This window comes from Argiope bruennichi, chromosome 10, assembly GCF_947563725.1.
Source record: "Argiope bruennichi chromosome 10, qqArgBrue1.1, whole genome shotgun sequence".
Lineage (NCBI taxonomy): Eukaryota > Metazoa > Arthropoda > Arachnida > Araneae > Araneidae > Argiope > Argiope bruennichi.
In genome coordinates, this window is record NC_079160.1 from 23,627,469 (window position 1) to 23,651,943 (window position 24,475).

The following is a 24,475-nucleotide window of genomic DNA, read 5'->3' on the forward strand; positions in this document are numbered from 1 at the left end:
TAAAAATCTAAAATAAAAAAAAAAATTGGAACATTTAAAAAAAAAAATTATGAAGAAAGTATTTGTTTTAAAATTACAAAGCAGCGTAATGTAAACTTAAGAAAGGCAATTAATTAGGAATGTTGTCAGAATAACTTACAAAATTTCAGCGGTGCTTGATTTTAATTTATATTAGTTCAAGTACACGGTCTTTGGAAATTCAATAAAAATACAAAATTTAATTATTCTGAAAATATTGCAGAAATTCTCAAGATTCAACTCCCTTCCCCTTCCCAAAGTTGCAGGTTATAAGCAGCCACCTACTTTGCTTATTTTATAAACGACCTTTAATTGTAAAAGATGGCACTCACGATTTTAAATAAAATAATATTAATAATCAAATGTTTATTTAATTTAATAATCAAATATTTCTTTATTTTAATAATCAAATATTTCTTTATTTTAATAATCAAATATTTCTTTAATTTAATAATCAAATATTTATTTAATTTAATAATCAAATATTTCTTTTATTTAATAATCAAATATTTATATAATATTAATAATCATATATTTCTATGTTAGTCTCGAAACAAATTAATTAATGTATTCAAAAGAGTCGGTAAAAAATGGTCACGATTTTTGCTTCTTGTTATTTATTTGTTCAACACTTTTCTACATATAAAAGCAGTGCCAGAACTATAACGCGAAACAGTTACAGTTATTCTCTTCCAGAGTATCCATTTTCCGGTAGCATTCTTTTATTAAGTTTCCCATCATGTCAACACAATTTACCAATTCACTCTTGCCCAAGCTCAAATGAGTGTGAATTCCGCCCTGAATACGTGATCGTTTTTGAGCACCGGCAAATTAGGAACTTTGTATCAAAAATCAGATTCGATGTGACTAATCGGCGGCTTCAGTTTCTTGTCGTCAAAGCATTAATTTCACGAGTGGTGTAGGTTTCAAACCAGTTCCGATGGATTTTTGCACATAAATTTCTTGCAATTTGTATTGGAATTACACCTGATTCTTGGAATACGAAATTGGATAAAGGAGGGGGTGGGGGAGAAGGTGGAGTCAAACTCCGTAATGATCTAATAATTATATGATTCTTATTATAATCACTAGGGGGAGCTGCTTGCCTTGACTTTGCCGGAAGAAGAGCTTTCTCTGACCTTCATGATGCTCCTGCCAAGGTTAGAGATTAAAAAAGCTATTCGCTTGCGTAAGTGATCTAAGTCAAGGGGCCTAAAAAATGAGTTTTTCTGAAGTGACAAACCGTTTGGGGTTTATGGATATTCTCAAATTTGATTCATTTCGAGTTAAAGAGTTTTTATTTTTAATAAAGAAATGCTACGGAATATTCCATCTTTTACACAATTTATTTAACTTGTTTTTTTTTAATGTAAAGATAAATTTTTCTGATAGATTTTTTTTATTGGTCCTTATTTTAAAATCTGGTACATTTGTTTTAAAATTTTTTATATTCTTGCATACTAATGATAATAAGAGATTTTAAAATTTACCGATTTTATTTCCCGTTTAATGATTGAATTAATTAAATTTGTATTAATATTGTCTTCTCAGAATGAGATTGAAATTTCATGATATCATATTTGTAATAATAAAATATCCATTAAAGACAAAAAAATCAAACATAAAATTTTTTAAAAAGTTATATTTTTTATTATGTATATAAAAGAGAGTCTTATTTGCTTATAATTAGTACGTGTTCATTATGTTTGTGGTGAAGTAATACAAACACCGAAACGATGTCCCGGTGTGAAATAAGCTTAATTTGTGTCCTAATATGACAAAATGAGTATCACTGCTTATTTCGTCATTTATAAAGTGACTACATGTCTTGGATCAGAATGGGAAAGGCCAGTCTCTTTGACACAACTAGGCACCAATTCTCCTAATATTTATAGTGTTCCTGTCTAAAATGCAGACTCATTTCGTCATTTATAAAGTGACTAAATGTCTTGGATCAGAATGGGAAAGGCCAGTCTCTTTGACACAACTAGGCACCAATTCTCCTAATATTTATAGTGTTCCTGTCTAAAATGCAGACTCATTTCGTCATTTATAAAGTGACTAAATGTCTTGGATCAGAATGGGAAAGGCCAGTCTCTTTGACACAACTAGGCACCCATTCTCCTAATATTTATAGTGTTCCTGTCTAAAATGCAGACTCATTTCGTCATTTATAAAGTGACTAAATGTCTTGGATCAGAATGGGCTCTTTGACACAACTAGGCACCAATTCTCCTAATATTTATAGTGTTCCGGTCTAAAATGCAGACTTATTTTATCAAGTGACTTGAATCAGAACAGGAAACACCAGGCACTTTGATGAAACTAGATTCCAATTCTCCTAATATCTACAATGTTCCGATCTAAAATGCAGACCCATTTTGTCATTTATAAAGGGACTAATGTACCGGATCAGAAGAAAGACCAATATCTTTCATGCAATTAGACTACAATTCTCCTAATATATACAGTGTTTCGGTCTAAAATGCAGGCCCATTTTGTCAAGTGACCAAATGTTTTGGATCAGAACAGAAAAGAAATTCTCCTAATATTTACGGTGACCTAGCATAAAACACAAATTCATTTTCTCATTTATAAAATGACTGAATTAAACGTCAAGGATCAAGCATTAGAAACTAATATCATTTTGTCCGGCTACATTCACTACTCCCTGTAATAGATAGAGTATTGTGACTAGAAATTCTGATTATCTGATCATTTTATTTTGCTCATTTCATGCTTATGATCCTAATCTACTTGGTCCAGCATGCTGAACCAAAATTAGTCAAGTTCTGTTGATAAATGATGGCATCTTCTGTTAATGAAAGCTACATTACTTCAGCTAAAACTATCTGATGGTGATTCCAATATATTATGATGCATTGCTTTCAGGAAAGGCCCAGTGGGAAAATTGTCACACATTTGCGTTTCCCTTGGCTGAAAACCTACAGTAAACAACCAGACTGCACCAAGCCAGTAGTTTACTTCTAAAGACCAATCAGTCTTATCAATTTTCGAATAATGCTGGTTTGAAAGAACAAACGGAGAACAGAATCAGAAAACTTTCTTCCTTTGATTCATATTTTAAACATTATTAACATAATCAGCTGAGCTTAGACTGAAACAATCCTTCCGAAGTAGTATAAATTGAGCTGTCAAGATTATGGTTCCTTTAAATAGGGTTATTGTGTTCTTGCATGTAATTTGAAAGGCTCAAATGCAATTTGTAATCAATTTATAACTGACAAAAGCAGAGTAGTTTAATATTTATTGCTATTAGAGAGAAAATGTATATTGTGGAAAGATAATAGCTAGATATTTGGAAACCAAACAGTAATAATACCGTATTTTCAATCACTAAGAAATTTCGTCTCTTAAAATTTTGACCCCTCAAAACTGTTTTTTATAAGCACTGTCTTCAAATTTTTCTTCTTTCGCCGAAGCTTTTTGATATCTATTATAACAGTAACTCTCTGGCATTAAGGGATGATAACTTTTGCTGCTGAAAATCACAATTTACCCATTTTAATAATAATAATTATATTGTAGAACGTAAATTACGATGTGTACGTTAAGTTACGAGTACACTTTTTTAATATATAATCAGTGTTTAGTTTTGTCCTTTTTAAAAAGCAATGCCCTATGAATAATTTAATTAAATAGCCAAGTACACGAGAAGTTAATATAAAGCTCAATGTAAGACATGAAGATTGAAGTTAACAACATGTAGAAAACTTAGAATGACCTGATATTTTTTACTAAACGTCTTTGAAAGTGAAATGATCCAACTTTCATTTAAATGTTTATTATATATAATATCGATTTTTTTTTCTGATGGGAACTAAATTTTTATATATTACTTACTTTCTTCACTTAATATATTATTTAATTGTATTTTATGTTGCATGCTAGCATCTTTCGTCCCAAGTCGGCGAGTACTGTCACGAATTTTAAAATTCTATTTGAATATATCAGTTACTTTTTAAATGGAAGTTTTGCTCAGATATCGTCCTCGTCATCTGACTGCCTTTCTATATAGCCCCAGAATTACTAAAAAATTTAATACAATTAAAACTTTCGTCATTTTAATCATCACATTTAAAAAATCACTTTTCAAATGTTTACAAATTTTTTAGTAAAATAATATGAATTTTAAAAATTAATTATCACTGATGAATGGTTTATTATCGTATTTATTTTTCACTTTGGGCTCACGGCTAAAATAAAACCATGATGATTATTTTCACCCAAGAAAGGATAACGAATGAAACAAAGCTGAAGAAGCCTTGACTTATTCCACTCTCGCAATCATCAACTTACATGTGTGTTGTCCTTGTGCTAAGTGCTTTGTACTGTTCGAGATAGAATATCTGGTGGAGCGTGAGGAAATAGTTTGGCAGTGGTTGCTCTTAATGCAAAAAAAAAAAAAAAAAGTTTGAGGTGCAGTGATACGTTTTAAAATAAACCACACGTTTGTTTGTCTTAATTGTCTGATCGTGCATGCAGTTTTTCAATGTAACTGCAATTATTGAAAGGTAATATTAGGGCTCTAAATTGAAGGTAAATAGGGCTCGGGGCCCATTAGGGGAAATGAGGGGGAATTAAAAGTGGAGATGGAAACTGCGATACGCCTCATTTTTTCTGTTACTCTTTGTTTCTTCAAATGGCTTTTCTCTTTTATTTTATGTTGACTTTGATTTTTTTTGGGGGCAATTAATCTCGCAGTCGTTATCAAAACGTCGTATTGTAATACATTTTATGTACTGTTGTCAAATGAGACTTATTATCAAAATGGACATGCATATATATTTTTTATCTGATAACATTTCCCACAAATTATGAGGAAAAAGGATTTTTATTTTTTATTTCGGCCTATGTTGATGAATTAGGAATATTTTTGAATTTCATTTGTCGACCCAAATCTGCCCATTTCTTGTTTAAATACTAACTTCCTCGTATTTGTAGAATAGAGGAAATATAGTAATCGTCAATAAAATTCAAACTCGAGATTTTGACAATTCTCGACGTTGTAGATTTCTTTGAGTTCGATAAACACATTTTTGATAAATATTCGTCTGTCTGTCTGTCCGTGATAAAGATAACTCAGAAACACTTTAATCTAGAGGGATGAAATTTGGTATACGGTCTTTATACGAAATTTGTAGATTTCTATGAAATTTTCAGAACCCCTCCCACTCTTTCGCCCTCTTGAGAAAGTCTGCCTGTCCGGTTGTTCGAAATATAATTTAACACAATAATTACAAGATGTTTAGATAGAAAAAAAATATATAGTACACGGGTTTAACATCTATAGTCTAGACACCTTTCGAATTTTGAGTCAAATCCAACAAGGGGTTGACCATCGTTCGATCTGTATGTTCAGAAAAATGTAAATGTGACAACTCAACGACGCAATGACTTAAATATGTCCAATTTGGTGTGGAATTTTTTTACTTTATTTTTAATTCTTTAACAAATTTTAATTTAAATCGGTTGGGAAAAGCGCGTCTAAACACGCAAATGGATTTGGTTCAAAATTTGATTCGTGTTCACATTATGGATATTAAATCTGTGTACTGAATTTCATCTACCTAGTTTTCTTCATTTTGTAATTGCTGTGTTGACTTATATTCGAAGAGCCGGACAGACTGACAGACTTTCTATGCACGGAATTTGCCCAAAATGTGTCTGAAAATCTGGTGTGAAGACTATATACCAAATTTCAACCCTCTAACTCATCTTCCCTGTGATCTGGGTGTCCCGGGTTCGAGTCCTGATTTGGGCATGGTTGTTCTCCTACTCCTGTGCTCTATCTGTGAGGAGTGTGAATGTGCCCTCCTGTAAAAAGGGGTTGTGCAAGCGAATGAGTGATGCGTGAGTAGTTAAGTCGTACTCTTGGCCCAAGTTGGCTCTACGATAAAAACAAGAGGCGCTCCCCTTTAGGCTTCGGCTGTCTTTGAACAACGGGTTTGTCCGTGGCAAGTGCCATAAGAAACAACAACAACAACCCTCTAACTCATAGCGTTTTTCAGTTATCTTAATCACAGACGGACATTTCGCAGAGATGTGTTTTTCGGGAAGATCTAAAACGTGGAGATTCGTCAAAATCTCGAGTTCGAATTTTTTGACGGTTACTATACTTTCTACTTCATACGAGAAAGTAAAAAAGAGCAACACCAAATGTGATTGGTTTCGGGCAGCGGAATTGTACTAGTTCCTCTGACATCAAACTAGCATGAAATACATGTATACAGAAACTATAATTTAAACTGCAAGAAGAAAATCCAAACGTTATTTTTTTCTTCAAATTTCAATTGAAGATTGGGAAATCGTTCGAATTTTTATATTTCTTTCAAAAAGATAGTATTAAACAAAACGGGACAATAGTTTTCGATTGGAAATATTTTTGTTCCTGGCGAAAATTGAATTGACCATTGGGGAAAAAAATAAATTCACGAGTGCTTCTCGTCTCTTAAAGTGCCATGATAAAACTTACATTTTTGGGTTGGGGGCTTTTGCAGAACTGTAATCTTTACTTCAATCGCATTCTGATTTTTATATGATTAAAATGATTCTGACTCAAAGAATTCAATTTGAGTGTATGACAACATACTTGAAGCTTGGTCTGTGCTTTATCGAGGAGTCCCATCTTCTTCTGGTATAGTTAAAGCTTGACAATAGATGTATTCAATGGCACATAGGAATCCTGTGCAATAATGATTATTCTTTTTCCTCACCATAAAGCGTCCGTTTTCTTTGCACCTCTGGATTCGAATGGAAACGATCTTTCCATCATCACCCCGTAATCATGGGAATGTTTCCAACTGGACAAAGGTCGAAGCACCCCTTACAGAACTCGGTTTTACGATCCCATAAACTCACGCAGCTGCTGCTAGGGCAGGCAACTGGTGCGGGGTGGTTCATCCGAAATGACGCGACCAAGAATTTACGAGCGTTTCTCGATGCAGTTGTGGCCGTGGAGGGTGCGATTGTCCCTCGGACAATACAGCAATCACATTAACCTTTGGGTGGGAAGGCAGCGCAATTCATAATCTTTTGGGACTTCTTCTGGAAACCTGTTTGATGGGCGGAGTTGGGTGTTCGCCTGAGTGAGGGAGATGAAATGTGGCATCGTAGTTCGTGATAAACATGAAGTAATGTTTGCCCTCCCCCTCCCCCCCTTCAAAAAAAAAACTTTCGTTGAATTTGTAATGTAGTTTCTATTTTGTGTTCTTCTTATTTAGAGCAGAATAGCTTTAATTAAATTTTTGATTATGAAAATGATATTGTTGAAACCCTGTAACAGAATTGAAGGTAAATAACCGAAGAATAGAATTAAAGATGAATGAATAATCGATGTAAAGACTTGAATTGAAGATAAATAATTAATGCAAAGACATGATGCAAGCCTATTTTGATAATAAATAACGACTGAGGTTACAGTATTGAAGTTAAATAATTGATGCTAAGACTGAGGTAGAAGAATTGAAGGTAAATAATTGATGTCAAGACTGAAGTAACAGAATTGAAGTAAATAATGGATATAAAGATTCAATAACAGAATTGCAGTAAATATTGGATGTAAAGATTAAATAACAGAATTGAAGTAAATAATGGATGTAAATATTAAATAACAGAATTGAAGTAAATAATGGATGTAAAGACTGAAGTAACAGAATTGAAGTAAATAAGGGATATAAAGATTCAATAACAGAATTGCAGTAAATATTGGATGTAAAGATTAAATAACAGAATTGAAGTAAACAATGGATGTAAATATTAAATAACAGAATTGAAGTAAATAATGGATGTAAATATTAAATAACAGAATTGAAGTAAATAATGGATGTTAGGATTAAAGAACATAATTGAAGTAAGTAATGGATGTAATGACTGAAGTAACAGAATTGAAGTAAATAATGGATGTAAAGATTAAAGTACAGAATTGAAGTAAGTAATTTATGTAAAGACTGTAGTAACGGAATTGATGTAAAGATTAAATAACCGAATTGAAGTAAATAATGGATATAAGGACTGAATTAGCTTAATTAAAGGTAAATAACCGATGTAAATACTGAAGTAGAACTAAAAATAAATAATCGATGTATCGATTGAGGTAATAGATTTAGCAGTAGATTATCGATTTGACTATTGAAGCAACTTATTAAAGTGATAGAAAAATCAAGGTAACTGCTAAAGTAACATATTTGAAGGTAAATAATTGATTTTTTTGTGATCTATGATTGTTTTCGAATTATTATTTGTGATATCTTTTCAAGTGCATCTAAGTATCTCTCCTTGATTTTCTAGTGTATTTACTGAATATGATACGGTTTGTGTCTAGTTCCATCGTAGAGAAAAAAAAAAAAAAAAAAGCATTATATTATTTCTTTTTTTTCAGTCTATTGCGTACAAAATTTTATACTTGTATACATTGTTAGTATCAAAGCGAAATACATAAAAAAGTGAAAATTACTTTTAATATCGTTTAATTAAATAATTTAATATCTTAAACTGAAGCAAATTTGTTAATTTTCAAATGTCTTCTGGTTAATGTGGTATAAAATCTACGCGTGTTGATGCACTTTTTCTATAACTGTGTGTAAATTCTCATGATGCTAAAATTATTGAAATCTTGGTGGAATACAGTTATCTTTGCAAACTGTGTTCCTTAAATCGATTTAGAACCACAAAATTTTTTATGATGCTTTCTTCTTCCAGCTTTAGTATTGATGGGCATTCGTTTTCTTATTAATATTTCAATAACAGGATCTTGATAATTTTTTTCAAATAAGAATATAAATAAAAAAAATTCTCCCCCCCCCCTTGCAGCAAGAAAGGGGGAAAAATGCTCGTGGGGGAAATTTTAACCATATTTACTGATGTCCGCTAAAAAGAAATACAAATTTATTTTAAATCATAGATTGTTTTATTTTTTAAAAGTATCTATAAAAGCTGGTATATAAATATAATTGTAAAAATTTAAATTTATGTGTTTTTAAAGACGAATCGTCCGCCACCCCTGTAAAACTTGTTATTCCGCCTACCAATAGCTTTGACCGTGAAACAAAGCTGGTAAAACAAAAGAGCAGTTTACTTTCGGCTTTTTGTGCCTTTCTTTCACACTTCTCAAAGAGAGGCTTTGTACTGCTTTGTGTTTAACCGCCTTCCTCATTCAGCTGAACTTGTCAGCTTTTTAGCTCAGGTTTTCCTCCCTTTTTTTAAATTCTTCTTTGCGCATACATTTATCATCACTTTCGGCTTTTTCATTGTGCTTTTTTTTTCTGGCGGTGTTAATCTTTTGCAGCTTCCTGATTGCCAACTGCGTGTCCTACGGACTGGCAAAATATTAAATCAAAGAACCCGCCCCATCTAAAGAATACTTTAAAGCTGCGGACACATAATTTGGCGTTAATTTTGAAGGGACAGTATTCTAATAAGCCTTGGCTTCCGCATCGAAAGAATTTGGAAAAAGATTTTGTAATAATGAGCTCGTGTGTACGCGGCTCTGAGTATGCTGAGTGTACAACCCCTTCTGAGCTTCTTATGGACTGGTAAAATATTAAATCAACACCCCCCACCCCTCCTCCCAATTTAAAGAGGATCTTAAAACTGCAGATTTATAATTTAGTACCCATTTTGATAAAAACCGTATTTTGGTAAATCTTAGCTTTCGGATCGAAAAGTGAACGGATTCAGTATTATATTGAATTAAAAACCAATGCGTGAGCGTACTGCATACACACTACTTGAAAAATTGAAACATTCTTGAACAGAATATTTAAAATTTATGTTGAATTTAAATAGAATTATTGAAAGCTATTATTTAATAACAGCATGTTCCAGTCAACGTACACATTGTCATATCTCTTCAGTACATTCTGGGGGGCCGCGGTGGCCTGATGGTAAGGTTTCGGCTGCGGAGCCGGAGGGTTCTAGGTTCCAGACCCGATTCTACCGAAGAACTGTCGTGTAAGCGGGCCTGGCGCGCTTTAAATCAGTCAGGGTCAAACGTCCTCCCGCTGTTGTGGCGTGAAAGTTTGGAGAGGGGGTTCCAGCTTAGGTGTCATTCTCATTATTTGACTGCGGTTCAAAATTACGAAGTCCGACACAAAATAGCTCTAGGGTCCAGTCTGGTATCGAATTCATTTAAATACTGATGCGGAAGCCTAGACTTTGATTAAAATTGGTGGTAACATGTATCTTCAACTTTAATATCCTTTTCAGGCAGTTGGATGCTTTTTTTTTGTTTGCATGAATCGAACAAATTATGCGGCTACTTTGATTTGATATTTTACCAGGCCAAAGGACACGCAGAAGGGGGGTTATGTTCGCAGCAAAATCAGACCCGGAACCACATGGGGTCTTTACAATAAAATCTTATTCCAAATCCGTCCACTTTTCGATCAAGACTTTTATCAGAATAAGGCAACGTCAAAATTGGTGTTGAATTATATATCTTCAACTTTAAGATCCTCTTTAGACAAATGGATACTCAATTATTTTGAAACGTACGAATTCTGAAGGTAATTTAATATTTTATCAGCCCCATGGTACACGCAGAATGATTGTACTTGCAGCATACTTAGATCTGCATGGATAACATAGGGTCTTTAACACAAAATCTTATATCAAATTCTTTCACCTTTCGATTCGGAAGCCAAGCCTGTTATCAGAATACGATAGCGTCCAAAGTAGCGCTAAATTATGTACTTTCAGCTTTAAGATTCCCTTTAGGTAACTGGATATTCGATTTTAAACGAACAAATTATATGGATACTTTGATTTAATATTTTACCTACCCCATGGTACACGCAGAATGATTGTACTTGCTGCATAACATAGGGTCTTTAGCACCAAATCTTATTCCAAGTCCTTTTACCTGTCTACCCGGAATCAAAGATTCTTTATCAGAATACGATAGAATTATGTTTTTTCAGCTTTAAGATCCTCTTTAGGAACCACTGGATATTCGATTATTTTCTGACATGAAACGAACAATTATGCGAATACTTCTATTTAATATTTTACCCGTCTTTAAAACTCGTAGAATGAGCTGTACATGTAGCAAATTCAGAGCTGCGCACACACGGATTCTTTAACACAAAATCTTATTCCAAATCAGTTCACCTTTCAATCCGGAAGTCAAGACTTACCTGAATACGGTAGCGTCGAAATAGACATTATGTATCTGTAGATTTAACATCCTTTTTGCCGGCGTCCTTGCATAGGGGTAGCGCATCTTCCCCGTGATCGGGGCGTCTCGGGTTCGAATCCTGGTTCAGGCATGGTTGTTCTTTATCTGTGAGGTGTGTGAATGTGCCCCCCTGTAAAAAGGGGTTGTGCAAGCGAATGTGTGAATTTCATCTTCATATGAGCTAGAAGTCAGACTTCTGCCCTCGGGTGCGCAGGGATCTTTACCCTCAGGAGCTACTTTCCGTCTACTTTCTTTTTACCCTTTCTGTGGTAACGCGGATACATCATCATCATCATCAACATCCTTTTTATGCGAGTGTACGAGCGATTATTTCTTACACATAATGAACAAATTGGGTGGGCTTTTTGATTTAATATGTTACCAACCCATATGAACGCAGAAAGAAAAATAAACCCTAAAAAGTTTTTAAAAAAATCATCCACGAAATGGTTGAAGAGTACCATTTTCTTAAGTTCTAGAATATAGTCTCTGTTCCTAAAATATAATTTACGATAGCGAAATTAATTTCAAGATAATTCTTTTAAGGAATTGTAGCATTCCGAAAATTAAGTAGAAGGCGTGTATTCGTCGGCAGTTGCCCACAATTTAATACAATGGAATTCCTTTTGAATGAGCTCCAAACGATTACGATTATTCAGTGTAACGGACAACGAAAAAAAATTAACACCATAAGTTAAAAAAAAATGTCACCTGATATAACAGAAGAAGTGAAAGAATGTCATTTTTAAGGGCCCTAAAATATGGCCCCCTTTCCTAATACATAACTCTGGAGGGAGAAAGTAGGCCTTATTTGTTGTCGTCTATTTTATGGGCCATAAAAAATCGTTTCACTGACATAAGGGGGTGCGGCAGGCCGTAAAAATGACAGCAGCTCGCATAGCATCCCTGAGAACGCTTTGAATAACTTAGTTCCGGACATATGTTGAACTCGGAAATATGGTCAAATCGTGAGATAGGTGCCGAGTTCGATGCTCACGCCGTTGATTTACAAACATTTCTGAAAACGCCGCGAATATCTTTTTTGGAAAAAGGAATACAATTGGAGTATATATAATGTTTTGTAGTAAAATCTGTTGAATTTGGATTTACTATGTTTTGTTAAAAGATGAAGTTAGTGGTTGCACAGATAGAAAGGAACTATTGTTAGCGGCCATGTTAGCATGACGAAAGCGGGACCTTAATAAATATGAAACGATTTTTATTATATTTTTATAAAGATCTTGAACACACTTTTTTTTTTTTTTATGTATATGTGTACGCATATATACACACATGGATAATTTTCGGCTTTAGAGACAAAAATGTTTTAACTGTAATTTTTGGCGACTTTTCTTTAGACTTTTACGTAAAATGTGACATAAAACCGGTTTTTGTGAGCCCCCCTCCAAAAAAAAATGTGTTCGTTTGGCTTGTATATTTTGGCTTTAAAAAAAGTAATACAATGAAAAAAATAATGAATATTTAATTTTTAAATTTGATGTCAAAGCATACTTACGTTGGACATGAAATGCGTTTCAAAATATGAAACCAATAATCATACATTAGAGTAAATTTTCTGTTAACCTATAAAAGCAATAAAGAAAATTATATTGTTTTCACCAAGGTTTGGAAAAAATTCTGCACTCTGTTGTTTCTATGGATCATCTATGATGAATATGCTGTACTCTTATTGTTTCTATGGATCATCTATGATGGATATGCTGTACTCTTATTGTTTCTATGGATCATCTATGATGGATATGCTGTACTCTTCTTGTTTCTATGGATCATCTATGATGGATATGGAATTTTCACCGTTAATTCTGATCACAAATTTCGATTATGGGTTTAAAATATCTTGATTTCGAGATTCAATTATACTGTTGGTTATACTACAATGAGTCAAATGTTTTTATTTTTATTTTTTATAAACAATTAGTGGATTTAAAAATATGAATTTAAGTGGTGAATCAAATATTTGGACTTTAGCGTGGAATATACGTTGTTACTCATTCGTTGTCAGCGCTGTTTAACCCCGATTTTGAATATCGAAGCCCATCTTGCCTCATCCTTGTGTAGTTCTAAATTAAGCGTAAATCTGAATGAACTTCATCACATTTTAATCGCTTGATTTTTTTTTCTTCTGTTGAAAACCAAGGAGGTATTCTGTTTATCTTTCGTGGGATACAAGAAAAAGAAGTTATAGTATAGCGAAAGGCGACGTATAATTTGAAGGGTCTATGTTGAAATACCTGGATTATTTAATCGTATAAGGGGAGTTGATTCTATTAAAATTATTTTGCATAGAAACACGAGTCTTTTACAGTAATAAAACTGTTTATTACAATTTGATGCTTAAAAGTAATTTTTTTTTTTGTGGAAATAAGACTAAAATGAAATTTATACATAAGATTTGATTGAAAATTAACACGATGAATATGCTGTGTTATCAGCTGGCCGCCAAAGGCAGCTAGTGAATTATAAATTAAAAATAAAAGTACTCTCCAAAAATAATGTAAAAAGGAATACTATTTTCCAGTACATTAATAAAAGCAAGCTTTTAATAACTGTTTTCATATAGATTATTCTTTCTAATGTCTGTCACGATTTGATACTTTTAAGGGATTGTAAACAAAATAAAATTTATATGTTAGAAATTTTAGTTTGAATTTAATGCAATCAGTATCTTCGGTGAGCCAGCTGGTCGTCAAAGGCAATTGGGGAGTTATAAATTAAAACTGCAAAATACCTCTCTAAAAATAAAAGCTATTTTCCTGTGCACTAATAAAAGCATTTTTAAAAACTGATTTTATATGGCTTATTCTTTTGTTCCACAGCATGCACGCGTCCCGAGAAACGGAGGGCGCAACCCGAAAGCACGACGACGACAACGACGCTGGTCTCCGAATCGACGGTCTCCTGTGATAGGGCGCTCAACGAGGCCGAAGATGCCGGAAGACCCCTGGATCTCAACGATGCCTCCTCCTACGGGATAGATTGCACGTAGGGGCAGGTGAGTTAACCACCCTCTTTTTTTCCCTTTGAATACATCTTTTGTTGAACATTTAAAATTTTCCTATTATATGTTACAGATTGTTTGTAATCATGCGTTTGCATGTATTGGAACCTCGCTTCAATGTGTAAAATCCGTTCCCGAGTCTTACGCTTTAAGCGAAACAATTTCCAATGAGTCCATCTCAAATAGAACAATGCGTTCTATGCTGGCAAAATAATAATAATAATAATGTATTCTTTTTTTTAACCAGAAAAAAATCTCAATTCATTTGCCTTTGGCTACGCTTTGAAATTTGTTGAAAATGCGACATGGCATTAGTAGAACAAATTATTTTCTATTGAGTTAGTTCCAAACTTTGGAGAAGAGAGTGGTAATTCAGATGTTGTCCTCGTCATCTGACCGCGGCTCAAAATCTCTAAATGGGTCTTGTGTTGCTCCAACGCCGCACATTAGTATAAATAACTAAACTAATCTTGTTGTTCGATAATTTCGAAGCTGCTGCAATAAGAGTCCATCCTTAGTCCATTCCTTGATTGTTTTACCATCACTGATCTCAGTTGATTGTTTTCTAAGCCCAGCCATTAAACCATTTTCTTTTTAATTGTGTGAAAGAATACAAATGAAATTCTGGTATTAAAATACAAAAATATGAATAAATAATAAGAGAAAAATTTAATGAACGGCGATCATTAAACTTTCAATCTTTTAATAATCAAGCGATCGTAAAAGTATTTAACCTTAACTATGAAAAAAGCAAAAATGCATTTTTTTATTTATAATTTTTGTAAAATTGATTTTGGATAGTGAAAATCTACTATATTAACAAATTAGGAACCTTTATACTACAAGTTAGGTTAAATTTCAAATGACTTTTTACGGCTCGAGTTTGAACGACGTGGTAAAAAAAAAAAAAAAAATGTTTTTGAATTCAAAATAGAATAATTATCCCTCTCATGTTTTCCTACATTCCTGTTTATAAAAAAATCGATTTTTGTGTTTGTGCTGTATAGGTCAGACCTTTGAGCTACCAAAATTTTGAGAATTTGGGTAGATAATGTGCACTTCAGAGAAGCATTTTTTGAAATTTTAATTATTTAAAAAGCAAATGAGATGTTGGCGTTTTTTTTCACAATTTTCAAAAAATATTTTTACACAAAAATAATTTTTGTTCAAAAATATTTTTACACAAAAATAATTTTTGCGCCATTTTCAAATTAAAAAAAATTATTTTTTCAATCAATTTATTCGCCGTATAATTTTTTCTTGAAATAAGAACATTTTTTGAAAAAAAATTCTTTTTCCATAATTTTCATAATTTTATTGTTACAGTGAGATAGATTCAATCCATTTTCAATGTTTCACCAAAAATGTAATCTCGCGCAATTTTCTTCTGTTGTTGATAGCTAAGGAATTGTTTTGTTTATTACTTCAACAGGTTACATAACGTGTGAGAAAATGAAATTACAGAATAATAGGAAATAACGTTTAATTTGATTACATGGATGAACTAGTGGACATAATGAACTACTGCAAAATTGTCAAAATAACAAATCTCTACTACCGTCATAATTCGAAGCAAAAAATACTTTATAAATAGATTCTTAAATAAAATGAAAGCTTTGTATAAGATGTGTTTAACTAAATGTAAACGCTGTATTCCCGATGAAACATATGGACGTCAAAAGCTGCTCGTTTGTAATAAATCTAATAGCATATTTAGTGGTATAATGATATCAAAGGAATTATAATTATCTACGGGGAGATTAGAGAATCAATAGATAATCTATGCAAAGGAAAGGAAAGGAAATTAATATTGTAATTGTAATGTTACATTAACTAGCACCCTGAAAAGAGCGGTAAAGGGTGGGGGGGGGAGAAAAGACTACATTCATTTCGTACATTTTCAAAGCTTATTTTATAAGGTTTTTTTGAAATATTTCGATGTATTTTAATACATTGACTGTACCGCACAAATAATGAACTGCGGGTGGCATGCAGCTGCGAGTTCGTTATGCTTGGCGAGCAGAAATTTTAATTTTTGGAAACTGAGTGTGTGGGGGGAACATTGGTTTTATTCCCCTCCCCTCCCCGCAAGAGACAGAATTTCTCACATATCTTATAAATGCAAAAATTTTTAAATTAAAGGACTCGTCACGTTCGTGTATACCTGTTTTATTGCGTCCTAATGATCTAATTAACATATTCATAGCCCCGCTAATGAGTCGGCATGCCGATTGATGTTAACTAGGGAGTCTAAAATGTGATCTGTGTATTCGTGTTCTTTTTACCTCATTTCATCTTTAAAGAAAAAAAACCGAGGCAAATTCCCACGTGCAAGGAATAAAATAAGGAAAACGTTTTTCAAAAAATTTACATAAGGAATTTTTTTCCCCTTTGATATCATGCATTACCCCCCCCCCCCGCACTCCTTTTAACCGAGATGCTTGTGCAGGCATTTCAGATTACGTGTTTATATGATGAAATAATCAAGTATTTGGGCCAATTCGAAGTCCTTTAACAAATAGGTGACATACATTTTTGATTCATTGAATAAATATCTATAAAATTTATTCTATAAAAATGTAGTAAATTGGACTACATTCATTTGTTTGGCTTAGTAGCAAAAATATTAAACACAATTGTTTACTTTTGAATAATAATATAAGATTTAAGGCTATAAGACATTTTGTAAACAGTATGATCATGTATATACAAGGTTATTCAAAAAAGGATCACATTTAAATATTTAATTCTAATGGACGACAATAGATATAGACATACACATGGGGCACATCACTAGATAAAAGAAATTTCGCATTCTTATTTATGACATTCAGCATGAGTATTGCCATACTTGAAGTTACTGGCCCCTGGTTATTGAATTCACTGCTGTAACAATTCGATTTCGCAGATCATGGAAAATAACAGACACAGATGGTACATACAATTTGGCTTTTATATTCTCGCATAAATAGCGCTAAATTACCTAGGTTTACGTTTGTAAGCAGTTCGGATTCACTTGTGGTGAAAGCTTATTAGCCAGTTAACAGCTACGCTACACGAGCAATTGCTTTTGTATTGTGGTCATGTTACTGGGCTGCGAACCACAAGGTCCCAGGTTCTATCCTCGCGCATTCCTATCCGCTACACACTCAACGAATCTTCTGAGAATTTTTTGTAGCAAATTTAAATCTGTTTATTAGAAAACGTCTCTTTTTTTAACTTACAACGAAATGTATGCTACAGTACAACAGTTGTATTCATTTTTTGTATACTATAACATATAAAACAACTTTTCTGGACGCCGCCATCTTTTTCGTAATCAAACAGTTGAGCTTCGAATGCATGGACTTACCTCTATCCAGTAATATATCGTACATGTCACATTCTTTCGTTAGAAATGAATATTTTAAATATGCTTTCCGTTTTTGAATAAGCCTGCATTAAAGTATTATATATAAAAATAGTGGAAAGCTTCATTGCTAAGTTTAATTTATAGCTATTTTTCAAATTAAAAAAAACACACATTTGTCTTATAATACTAAGGAAGCTGAAAAAGAACTAGCATACTACATTCTATTGTTCTCTTTGCCTACTAATAATAAAGAAGATTGTATCTGTATGTGCATGTTGCCACTCTATAATCTGAAACTTCTAAAGTTGCCACTCATATACTAGGTAAGATAAAAATACACACCCTAAAGCGATTTAAAAAAAAAAATAACGACGTGTGACAACTTAAATTTCTAAAATTTACAGCATTAAAATAATTTTGACTTCATTTTAATGTTTAAAAAAAATTGTTTTGGTGCAAATTTTAGCGGATTCCAAACGATTTTTAAACCTAGATTAGTCTTTATATTATTTTTCTTCTAAGCGTGACCATAATAGTAATAATAAACTTATAAATATACACACTTATATTATAAGCATATCTATCAATTTGTTGAAAAAAATGTAATAAATAATTTATGTAAGATTAAATAAATATTAAAAAAAATGCCCTGTCAATGTAGATTAGATTAGAATGAACCCCCATAAAGTTGGTGAATATGAATGGTTTTAATATAAACCGGAAAAGTAGTCAAGTTACATGCTATATCTTAAATTAAACGCATTTATTTAAATAAAAACTGACTGTAAACTGTAATAATAAATGAACTTGAGTACTCTTATTAAAAAAAATTAGGAATATTATTAAATAATTATTTTTAATCAATAAAAGAAGTGTTCTTACTGTTACAAATAGCAATGACACAATATGTTCTAGATTTCACAATCTAAGATTATGCGAATAATTTTAGACTTATGCGAATATTAATTGAATCCGTTTCAATCAAATAAAAAAAAATCCACTATTTACTGTACCTTTAGTATATGGCTTTGTCTTATATGCAGTCATATTTTTGAAACTAGTATTTGTTTTTTCGAATGCAATGATGATAATTTATTTTTTTAAAATTAATTGTTGGCTTTATTTTTCCGGTGGGGTTGCTTTAATGCCGACTGATTTGTTCGATTAACTTTCTATTTAGAAATTATACGACAACATATGGAGACAGATAATAAAATTTTGAACATTCCTCAGAAATCGATGGGAAATATTAGGAGACGGTATCTCATTTTCCAAATAAGCCAATCCAGTGCGACAGAATTGGCGAGTATTTGGCTCCTGAAGATTTCGGTGGAATGCTTCAAGCTTAATCCATTAACTGACATTTTTTACCGGATAAGTTATATATATGCATCAAAAGTTATCTAACAGTATATTTATATTCAAATTATGTATTGTTTTTAAAATATTTGAAATTAAAAAATAATAATATTGTTATAAAATAATCAATAAAATCATTTGAATGAAAAAACAAGAGACTGAGTAAGTAAGATCGTTTTTATAACACTAAATTACATATTTTTGTGCGGTATTTCTTTATAACATAAAACACAAACCAAAAATATATTGCTTCAAATATGACAGTTCTGTTCCATTCAACTTACAGACGAATATGACATCAATTCGCTTGTTATAAAAAAACGGAGCACAGAATACAGACTTTCTGCTTCACACAGTATTGACTGATATATATATATATATTGAATTAAGCTAAATTATAATATCAAATATAATGTACCAAATACCCTAGTGGTGTACATAAAATTTCCAAAATCTCGAAACGAGGATTGTGACAGCTAATGAGTTTAAACCGAGACTGTGACGGCGAGTTTTGCTGTTGCTTAATTATATCATAATATTCGAAAAGATCATTAAATACGATAATAATAATTATAAACGTTTTTATTTTCCTTCCGTTTTTTTTTTCTTTTTCTTCCCTAGACACGCAAGAAAAACTCGAAACGCACCCTCCTTTTATTCGTATCTATTCCAAATTGATAAAAATCGATTGCAAACCAGACGCTTTGTATTTTTTGCGAACACTTGTGTCGCGAAAGGTGCAATCCAGCGACCGACGAACCCGCATCGCCTTGATTGATCGAGCTGGTAAAATTAATAAGATTTAAAAAAAAAATAAGCGAAGAAAAGGAGAAAGAAAAAAAAAAAAGAAAAGAAAAGAAAACGAAGCAATAATAAATGAAGGCAGAAAGAAATAATCGCCTGAAGGTTTGAACAAAACGCACTATTAGCTCTGAGCTTTTTGATTCGACGAGAGGCACGCTGCCAAGGTCAATCTGCCACGCCCCTTTCGGAACGACGTAATCTGTAAATCCCCCCCCCTTCTTTCTGTGTTCTTATGTTCCATCTGAAACCACCGAGGATCGAAGATGACTTGTTTAGAGCGGTTATAAATTTAAATTTAATACTTGTTCGCGCGCGTGTCAAGAAAGTAAAGCATGGCATATTTTTTTCTTCGGTTTTAAAATTGTGTGAATTTTGTCATTTGGCATATGAAAATGCATTAATAGTTTTCAATTTCAATTTTGCTAATGGATAAGCTATTTGAAAAGTAAAATATTTTTGCATTGTTTTTACAGCAATGCAAAACAGTGTTTGCATTGGTCATCACAGTTTCAAATTTTCAAATCAACTTTCAAATATAATGAATTCAAATTAAGATGAAAACTTGCGAATTGCTTTTAAAAGTTACTCTTTTTCTTTTCATTTAAGATTTTTCAGTAGAATATTCTGACTAGTCTGAGTATTCTACTGACTATATCTGTGGACTAAAGTCACTAAATTTTTCGTTAATTTTAGAGGGGGAAAAAAAAAACAATAATTAGACAAGACAGAATAAATTTATTTTGAAGCATTAAAAAATTTCGAGTTCAGTAATTACCCACCTTGTTTCTTTGTCACTGTCATATATATATATATATATATATATATATATATATATATATATATATATATATATATATATATATATATATATATATATATATATATATATATATATATATATATATATATATATATATATACTTTTTTCCCCTTGCGGCAGATACCAACTCCCCCCCCCCCCCCATAACAGTAAATGGATTCTGGGTTTTAAAGAAGTAAAAATGGTTTTGTGACATTTTATTTGAAAAAACACATTACGTTTCACGCTTAGGATTACAACTTTTTTCAAAATATAGCAAATGGTTGCTAAGAAACAATTCAGTAATTAAGTAAATTTTTTTCCTTCAATAAAATAACCAATTTTTTAGAATTTAAAATGGAATCCACTGAAAAGTGAGGCGTTTATTGAGAGGTGTTATTTTCTATTTCAAAGATTTTTGAAGACCTTTTAAAATCAAAACATTAAAAATAATTATGAATTATTGCATATAATTATGTGAAATTATGAGAGTCATTGGCAACTTTCACCATGTCGTTTTCTGTAGCGTAATTTGTCTAAATAGGAAGCAAAATTATTTTTTTTTTCATATATTAAAGCATCTGGAGTTGAAAAAAAAATGTCCTTAAAAATTAATGCAGTTTATTATAAAATAATTTTAACACAATTTCAAAGAAAGAAAAAAATTAAATACGATTAAAAGGCGTATATTTAAATTTCGTGATTGATAAAATAAATAATAAGTAATATTTTTTTGTAAAAAAAAAGTTGTACATTTTTTTTAATGGCTATTATTTAAAATGAGTTTTGTTTTCTGTTTCTCTATTTGAGAGATAACCATTTCTGTATCTTTAAATTTTTTTTTTACATATTTTGTAAAAATAATGCAACAGATATATAATTCTTGATGGAAAATGTGTTCAAATTTTATGAATCATTAAATTTGCTATATATACATTTCCTAGCTATATAAAGTTTTAATAACGTGGCTTATAATTTCTTTATTTAATATTGATTTTTTTGAAACGGGATGATTATATTTGCCATATTTATTATTTATTTTTATTGTTTTATGATGACATTTTTAATGTATTCATTTATGATTCTTTTCCTTTGCAGATTGTTCAAGCTGACAGACGACTCGTTTTACTCGTCTCCGCCAGATAGCGCCACTCGCAATATCATGATAATTTGAATTCATCCGTTGATTTTTTCATTCTTTGTATCATAGCATTTTCTTATCCATTTTTCTTTCTGTGTAAGATTATTAAAATATTTATTCTTTATGATTTGGAAAGTAAATGGAACAGCCACTCGTTTTGTATGAGCATTTGTATTATATCTTTTCAATATTGTATTTGAAATTACAAATGTAATACAGTTTAAATTGGGAGTGAAATGGAGATAGATTAAAATTCACTTACTTTAAAATAGCTTTTAATTTAAACCATTTAAAACAGATCTGAAATCCGATACATTATCTGAATTAATGGAAAGATTGTTTTTTACAGATCACGATAAATAAGAAGTGTCTGTCAGATTTTTTATCAGCTGACATTTGTTATTTTTGTGTTGTAGACACAAGTTATACTATCGTACTGCCATCTATTGGAGCTAAAACTACTTTAAATGAAACGTTCGCAAAATTAACTGAAAATTTGTTTACAACTAATAACGCACATGTTTCAACATTTTTAACTTCCGATAATAGTTATACTATAATATTTTCTAGTGGTAGTTTAATTTGTATTTTTCCTAATTCTTTCTAAGAAAGTATGGAACTTGATGATTCTAATAGAAAAACCTTTAGAAAGTTTTAAGTAGTTTTTTGCTAAATTATGTGTCTGAAATATTTTCAAAGTGGTTCTTTAGATTTAATTCTTTTTTTTTTTTTTTACAAACAAGTGTGATTTTTATTTAATAAGTCCAAAGATTTTTCTATATGTAAGTTAATAATCTATTACATCAAAAGTGCAAATAGGATATCATGTTAATTAAGACATTTTTTCTTTAAATTTTATTTTTAGCATTGTTACATTAAACGCTTATGACTAGATTTTAGAAGTTACTTCTGTCCAAATGTTTGTGATTAACATGCACATGATTGTAATGTTTTTTTAAGTAACATTTGAGGCCTACTTATTTATGATCTATGTTTTTTCATATCCATTTTTTTTATAGTAATTACATTCGAAAGTACAAAAAGCATTCATAAATATACCAGCATAATTCAGATAGCGGCTATTTATTTTCATCAATACGAATGATCTCAAACATAATATCATACTTAAATCACTTCATTTCTACCTTTTTAAAGTTATTTGAAGCATATTTATTTGTTTATTACATCAACTGCTCATAGCGATTTCTTTAAATCGTGCAGTTTTATTTTATGTATTTGCTTTTATTTTACCAGTGCGTGATAATGTTATGTAAAGAGAGATTTAAAAAATATTGTAAAATTGATTTTCTTTTTTTATTAATTTTGTTGCAGGGTTAAATGTGGATTTTTTTTTTTTTTTTGAATGGCTGCTGTTTTTTTGTATTTTAATCCTTTTAAGAAATAAAAATGGATTTTTTTTTGTTAGAATTAAAGAAGGGCTTCTTAAATTTTTCTATTTCAAGATTTCACTTCTATTTAAAATATTTTTTCTGAGTCTATCATTAAAAAACAAACAAATTGAAGCATTTATTAATGTTCAAAAAATTCATCTCATATTTGTTAAATTGAGAAATTCAAATGAAATGTCTGAATTCAGAATGATTTTATCAATTTTCAACAACGCCACTGTGCAAAGAATTATTATTATTATTATTAAAATTCTGTATGCCAAGAAGTGTGGGATTCAAAATTTAATTGTCATTCAAAGTTATTTATAATTCGGATTAAAACGTTAATAGTTAATATTTCATATAAAGGATGAAAACTATTTTCTCAAATACTTAAAAAAAATTTTTTTCATTGTACAATATACAGTAAGATAAAATTTTATTTTAGTTTTTTTTTATGTAATAATTATAATTAATCTTGTAATCACAAATAATTTTTATTTTTTAATTATAATGGTTTTTTATGCCGTATTTCTAAAAAAATATCAGTCATTTGTAAATGATGGTATACTTCTCGTAATTTTTGCATATAATCCTGTTTAATAATTATTTTTACAAATAAATGAAATATTGAAAAAAATTTAGACTACTGTTGTCTTTTAAAAATTTCTAATTAATTTTCTTGAAAACAATTGCATTTGATTACAATTTTGATTATTACCAACTGAAACTGCTTTTGTGCATATGAAATTTCCAGAAAAAAAAATCATTCTCTTTTTGTTATTGTATTTTATGTATTTTACGAATATTTTTGTTTTATTTTTAGAATTTTTAGTTGAGATTTTTTTTTTTATCTATCTATTTTTGTAAATCATTGTATTTTAAAATCAAACAAACAGAACAGCAATGTACATTAACATTTTTTTTAAAGAAATATTACGGATTTTTTTTTCTTTGAAAAAAAAATATTTACCTGTATTGTTTGTATTTTGGTGATTAGATATAAAATTGATAATAAAGTTTTATATTGTGTAAAATAAGAGTATTTTTTTTATTATATTGATGTTGCCAATTTTTAAGTTAAAAAGAAATTTGAAATGAATAATAGGTTTTTTTTTATATCTAATAATAAAAATGAAGCATTTCATTATGCAGCATTTTAAATATGTGAGCAGTCCTGAGAAAGATAATTCTGCTATTCTATTTTTTTCTCTATAACGCTCAGTATTTTTGTTGCTCTTTCTTACCTTTATTTTCTGATATTTATAATCATTAAAAAATTAAAAGCTTTTGACGAATTTCTACTTTTCACATCGCTATGAAACGAAAAATACATTTCTAAAACTTTTAGTCTGTGAACATGCTAATTCAGTAACGCTTTGAGCTTGATGTATGAAA

At 30.8% G+C, this 24,475-nt stretch overlaps 1 protein-coding gene across 1 annotated transcript in view; it reads left to right on the forward strand.

Annotated features, from left to right (window-relative positions):
• The window catches only part of LOC129989154 (uncharacterized), a 96,237-nt gene extending 72,251 nt beyond the window's left edge, over positions 1-23,986 (forward strand). The window contains exons 2-3 of the mRNA XM_056097504.1: positions 14,053-14,228; positions 21,647-23,986. Of these exons, the coding sequence (XP_055953479.1) occupies positions 14,053-14,222 (170 nt within the window). The 3' untranslated portion in view covers positions 14,223-14,228; positions 21,647-23,986. The remainder of the gene's footprint in view (positions 1-14,052; positions 14,229-21,646) is intronic.
• The last annotated feature ends 489 nt before the right edge of the window (positions 23,987-24,475 follow it).